The sequence below is a fragment of the Poecile atricapillus genome, chromosome 20, assembly GCF_030490865.1.
Source record: "Poecile atricapillus isolate bPoeAtr1 chromosome 20, bPoeAtr1.hap1, whole genome shotgun sequence".
NCBI classification, from domain to species: domain Eukaryota; kingdom Metazoa; phylum Chordata; class Aves; order Passeriformes; family Paridae; genus Poecile; species Poecile atricapillus.
In genome coordinates, this window is record NC_081268.1 from 10,583,305 (window position 1) to 10,589,427 (window position 6,123).

The window sequence follows — 6,123 nt, forward strand, 5'->3', positions numbered from 1 at the left end:
GTCACCTGCCCAGGGCACCCTGTGGGGTGTCCCCAGCCTGTGGGGTCCTGCCTGCCTGTGCCACTTTGGGGGCCACAGCAGCCAGCCCATGGCCACGGTGCCACTTTGGGGGCCACACCAGCCAGCCCATGGCCACGGTGCCACTTTGGGGGCCACACCAGCCAGCCCATGGCCACGAGCGATGCTCCCAGATCCTTGCAGTGCCCTGTCAGCATCGCCCCCAGCCACCACGCTGAGCCCACCGTGTCCCCAGGGACTGGTGAGCGGTCCCTGTGCCCCAGAGGTCAGCAGGGACTGGGGGGCTGTCAGGAGACCCCCTCAGTTCCCCCGACAGCCGGTAGCCACGGATCCCAGGGGACGCAGGGAGCCCCATGGCTATTTTGGCAGTGGGAAAAAGCAGCGCCGGGGGAATTCCCGGCTGTCCGAGCTCTCCCAGGCCCGGGGGCCGCAGGGGCTGCTGGCAGGGCCCCGCTCCCCGGTGCTGCCCCACACGGGGCACGGAGCAGCGGAGCCGCTGATGCTGAGTCACCGCGGGCCCCTCGGAGCGAGCGGCGGGGCCCGGCAGCGGCGGGGGAAGGAGCGGGGCCGCACGGGGGGCTCGGGGGGCTCGGGGCTGCGGGGCAAGAGCGGCTGTGGGGCGGGGGAGCGGGATGCGTGGGGCAGGGAGGAACGTGCGGGGCGGCCGAAGGGATGCGGGGGGCAGGGATCGGGGCAAGGCGGGTGCGGGGCGGGGAGGGGGCGTGCGGGGCGGGGGTGCGGGGCGGGGAGGGGGTGTGCTGGGCGTCAGGCGCTGCGGCCGGCGGGCCCCGGCGCTGCTGAGCGAGAGAAATGTGAGGCGGCTGCACCACTGCGGCGGCACTGCGGGCGGCGGCGGGAGCGCGCAGCAGCGCCCGCGCCGCCGGGCCCCGGGAACGGCGGGCACGGAGCCTCCGCTGCCTGCCCGCTGCTGCCCGCCGCTGCCCGCACCTGCCCGGGGGCACAGGGGGCCCCGGCACCAGCCCCCCGCAGCCTGCGCTGCCGGCCGGGGGTGTTGCATCAGCCCCGCTCCCAGCCGGGCTCCGCGGCCGGGGGCGGCGGGGGGAGCCGGGGGAGGGCTCGAAGGAGCCCCCCGGAGCCGCAGCGGCGGTACCTGCCGGCTCCCCCGGCCGCCGGTCCCCGCCGAGCATCCGGAGCAGCCCGGCGCCGCCAGCCCCGGCCTCTGTGCCCGGTCCCCTCCCCGCGCGGCCGGAGCGGGCGCTGGGCCCGGGGGGAGCGGGGCCGGGGGCGGCCCGGCCGGCCGGGACCATCCCCGTGGAGCCGCGCCTCGGAGCCGCCAGCATCCCCGGGGAGCCGCGCCTGGCCGGGGCAGCGCCGCATCCCTCTGCCTTTCAGATAACCTCCGCCGCTCGGGCCCGAGGAGCCGCACCGGGCACGGAGCGGGGGCCGGCGGCTGAAGCGGGACCCCTGCCCGGGGCCGGCGCAGGTAACGGGGCCGGGGCCGGGGGGGACCCTGCGGGCGTGCGGGAGCGCACGTGTGTGTGTGCGGGGATCTCTGCGTGTGCACAGGCGTGTGCTCCGCCGGGCTGGGAGCGTGTGGGGCTGGGGATTGACGGCGAGGATGAGGAAGGACGGTTCTGGGGAGGACTGGGTCACCCCCGGAGCGATGGGGGTGCGGGGCACGGCGGGGCTGTGTCACCCCCGGAGCGATGGGGGTGGCGGGGGGCTGTGCCGCCCCAGGGGCGGTGGGGGTGCGGGGGGCTGCGCCAGGGCTGTGCGGGAAGGGGTGTGACAGGAGGAGCGTGGGAACGCGGTGACAGTGCGTGGCACTGCTGACCACCCGGATCGCCGCGCTCGTGGGCGCTGCGGGTGAGTGTCTGTGTGAGAGCCGCAGGCAGAGCCCCCGGGGCTGCTGTGTGTGCGGGAGGGGGGGAATGGATGCCGCTTGTGGGGCGCGGGGTGCGCGATGTGGGGTGCGCGATGTGGGCCCGTGATGGGGAATGGGAGAGGAGAGGCCTCCCCCCGCAGGGCAGGAGCCCGGGACACCCCGGCTGGGGCTGGGCAGGGATCCAGCCCACCCTCCCAGCCCCCGGGCACCCGGGGCTGAACCCCCACGGCCTCTCTCCTTCCGCAAAGGCGGCTGCTGCTGTGCTGCAAGCAGATGGCCCCCTCGGGCCCCCTCCGCCAGGCCTGGCAGCTCCCGGCGGGAGCAGGCATCCCTCTAACAGGATTTGCAGCGTGATGGAGGAGAGCGCCTTCGCCCTTCTCGGAGGAGAGCCGGGCTGGCGCAGGGGCTGCTGAGGGAGAAAATGGCCTCGGGCTGGCTGCCTGCCCCCCATCTCCTGCCCCCAAACGTCTCCTGTCCTCTCCATCAGCCCCGGGACAAGGGCAGGGGGCTGGGAAGGGGGGGAGAGGAAGGAGGAAGCCGGAGGGAGGGATAATAGCAGGGACAGATCAGGAGCAAGCGATGGAGGTAAAAATAGATCCACTGAGCAGAGGAGGGGCTAAACGTGAGAGAAAACCCTGAGCAGAGGCAGGTCGGTGGAGGAACCCCTTCGGGAGGGGCCCTGCAGCCCAGCGGGGCTCTGGGGGACCTGCCCTCCCACCCTCAGGGCAGAAAAGGGTCCCGGGACCCCAGGAGCAGATGCCTGGGGGAGAATACCTGCCTACTGCCACTCCTGCAGCCCAGGCACGCGGGCGGATGGACAGGACCTGCAGGGCTCCGTTGCCAAATTGCCGGGATGCAGGCGGGCACGCATCCCGAGGGAGCGCTGGCAGCCGGTAGATCCCTGAAGAGCCTTGGATCCAAACCCCTCTCGCTTTTCATTTCCAGCGAGCAAGAAGCTGAGCTGGGGACAGAGGTACCGGGGACCGAGGGGACGAGGTGTGCGGTGTCCTGGCCTCAGGCAAGGTGAGCTGCCCTCCAGCACGGGATGTGCCCTGAGCCCCTGCCCTGTGGGAGCCGCCGGTGACGGCAAGTGGGAGAGCCGGGAAGTCAGAGCAAAGGAATTTGCAAACACATTCTTCAGCGCCACGAGGATCCCATTGCGTGTAAACAGGAATACAGGCCGGGCTGGGGCGAAGTGAGAGCTGCCTCCAGTTCTGCAGGACCCTCCCTGGACTCGCCTGCCCTGGGCAGTGCCCGGTGGCACCAGCCACAAATTTCTGTTCCCGACTGCAGCCGAGCCGCTGTGGGAAGCGGCAGCGAAGGAGAAGAGCGGGGCTGCTGAGTGACTGCCAATGTCACGCTAACATCCCGGCGAGGCTGCAGGGAGCCGGCGCTTTGATCACCCGCCCGAGAGCATCTCGAAGCAGGCAGGATGCCACTGTGAGCCCTGCGTTCTCCTGCCTGCCCCAGCCTCGCTCCTGGCACCCTCGGGGCTGGCTGCAGAAGAGGGGTGCGGGGCCCGCTGGCGCTGCCCCGTCTCCCCAGGATGCTCTCCCGCACCAGCCGCTGCTCCCTGTGCTCCTGCTCCGCCGCCAGACCGAGATTGAAAGCTCAGCAGGCTGCCGGCATGTTTTAGCCTCATGCAGGCGTCCCTCGGAGACCCCAGAGCAGTGGACAGTAATGTGAAAACGATACTCATGTCGTGTCTGAAAGGGCAACAGGTCATCATTAAGATGGAGGCGATGAAGATCATCCACCCGGAGAAGTTCTCGGAGCTCCAGGCGTCTCAGCCGCGCTACGCGCCCGCCCCACGCCGCGAGCCGCCCCTCGTGGCCAAGCGAGCGTGGCCCTCCGAGTCCGAGATCATCGTCAACCAGGCGTGCGGGGACATCCCGGCGCTGGATGCCACCCCCGGGCCGCTGCCGCTGCCCCGGACCCCGCCCCTGCCGCGGCGAGAGCGCGGCTACCAGGGCCAGCGCAAGGGCAGCTCCGAGGTTTGCTACCACCGGCAGCCGCCGTCGGACGAGGTGATCGTCAACCAGTACGTGCTGCACCCCTCGACCCCCTGCGAGCCCCTGGAGTGCCCCACCTGCGGCCACATGTACAACTTCACCAACAAGCGGCCCCGCATCCTCTCCTGCCTGCACTCGGTGTGCGAGGAGTGCCTGCAGATCCTCTACGAGTCCTGCCCCAAGTACAAGTTCATCTCCTGCCCCACCTGCAAGCGGGAGACCGTGCTCTTCACTGACTACGGGCTGGCGGCGCTGGCTGTGAACACCAGTATCCTGAACAGACTGCCGGCCGAGGCTCTGAGCGCCAACCCCGTGCAGTGGAGCAGCGACACCGAGCGCAGCTGCTACCAGACCTTCCGCCAGTACTGCGGGGCCGCCTGCACCTGCCACATCCGCAACCCCCTGTCCTCCTGCACCATCATGTGAGCCTCGGCACGGCGGGACACGGCGGGACACGGCGGGACACGGCGGGACACGGCGGGACACGGCGGGACACGGCGGGACACGGCGGGCGGGACCGCGTCCCCCGGGCCCAGGGAATGCTCCCGTACTCACCGCGCCCCAGGATGGGACTGCTGTCCTCGCCAGCGCTGCCGGGGGCAGCGGGGGTGCCGGGACCTGGCAGCAGCCCCCTGCTCACCGGCCGTGCCCGGGGAGAGCGGCGCTGGCGCGGGGAGCGCGGCTGTCAGAGCGCCCGGGGTGCGCGGCTCCCCGTGCTCCCCGTGCTCCTTCCCCGTGCTCCTTCCCTCCTCTGGGGCGGCTCACCGTGCTCCTTCCCCGTGCTCCTTCCCTCCTCTGACCCCGGCTCTCCCCGGAGCGGACGCTGGGTCCCAGTGACACCTCCCCACCGCCCCACGGCCGGCAGCAGCAGCACAAGGAGCCCTGGAGATGCACGGTGCCACACTGGGCCACCCTCCCAGCACAGGAAGCGAGGACAGGTCCCCAGCTGCCCCCTCCACCCCCTTTCTGTAAGTTATTTGCCAAAGCTTTCATCTCAGTGGCCACGCCGCCGTGTGCCCGAGCCTCAGTAGCCACAGCCAGCCGCCCCGCCGGCCCCTCGGACGCCAGCAGACGCGCGGCCCATGTCCTCCGCAGGCCCTTGAGGAAAGCTCCACTTTGTCCTCGTTTTGGAGGATTCTTGTTTTTCCCCATCCATTCCCAGCCGCCCCACCCCAGGCCACTTCGTGTTCACAAAGGCATTGAGCTGTGCCCGTTCCCTGCCCCTCCGCCCGGGACCCACACCGGTGCCCCATGGGATGGCTCAGGAGGCTGGCACGGGGTCCAGTACCCCAAACTGCTGAATTCAGCAGGGGGATCTGACTGGGCAGGGGGACCGAGGTCTGGCTCCTGCCCACAGTCCCTTCCCCAGAGCAGCACCTCTGCTCTGACCCCCGTGCAGAAGGGCTGCAGCCCCCTGTGCACAGTCTTGCTTCCTCCAGAGCACCTGGAGGGGTAAGTTTGCTGCCAAAAAAAGCAAAAAAACCTAAAACAAAAAAAAAACAAAATAAAGAAAAAGCCATAATTTTGGGTGCTCCCATGGGGCTGAGCACCACAACCCAGCATGGCCATGGCACCAGGGGACACGCTGCCCAGTCCCAGGGCGCTGGGGCTGGGTGAGCCTGAGGGGTCCCAGAGCCCTGCATCCTGGAGGAAACAGCAGCTCCTGGCACTGGCCAAGGCCAGCAGCCGTGCAGGGAGAGGGGCCAGTCCATGGCCAGCCCGTCCCGAGGGAGCGGGCAGTGCCGCTGGCGCAGCCCCAGGACCGTTCTCCCCCCGCTGGAGAACGGCGCCGGTACCGTCTCTGTGTTGCTCTGCCAATGCCTCCCGCTGCTGGTTGTGACCATGATCATGTTTTATACCCGGCCTTGTTCTGACCCCCATCAGTCTCCCCAATAAAGATTATATTGGAACGAAGAGTGAGTCTGGGGGCGTCACTCTGGCCAGGAGTGGGGTGACACGTCGGGATGTGCCTGGTCCTGCTCCAGCTGGGGGACAGCACCCAGGTTACAGCTCTGCCCTGGGCTGCCACCTCCTCCTCCAGCCTGGCTTCCAGCTCTGCTGGAGTTGTGTCCCCTCCCTGCCCAGCCCCTGCACGTGGCTGGGCACCCTGGGGGACCCTGCCCAGCTCGGGGTCCCCAGCCACCCCAAACCCTCAAACACCCACAGGATGTCCCCTCTGTCCCCAGGTGATGTGGGGCATGGGGAGAGGATGTGCCTGTTGGAGGGAGCCAGGCAGGGACACGGGCA

At 70.0% G+C, this 6,123-nt stretch overlaps 1 protein-coding gene across 2 annotated transcripts; it reads left to right on the forward strand.

Annotated features, from left to right (window-relative positions):
• Positions 1 to 800: 800 nt before the first annotated feature.
• On the forward strand, positions 801 to 5,782 carry RNF208 (ring finger protein 208). 2 transcript variants are annotated; one of them, XM_058853554.1, is made up of 2 exons: positions 801 to 1,462; positions 2,810 to 5,782. In XM_058853554.1, the coding sequence occupies exon 2, from the start codon at positions 3,505 to 3,507 to the stop codon at positions 4,300 to 4,302; it is 798 nt and encodes a 265-aa protein (XP_058709537.1). In that variant the 5' UTR covers positions 801 to 1,462; positions 2,810 to 3,504; the 3' UTR covers positions 4,303 to 5,782. The 2 variants fall into 2 exon arrangements, with proteins under 2 accessions (XP_058709537.1, XP_058709538.1); XM_058853555.1 differs by lacking the exon at positions 801 to 1,462 and adding an exon at positions 1,753 to 1,845.
• The last annotated feature ends 341 nt before the right edge of the window (positions 5,783 to 6,123 follow it).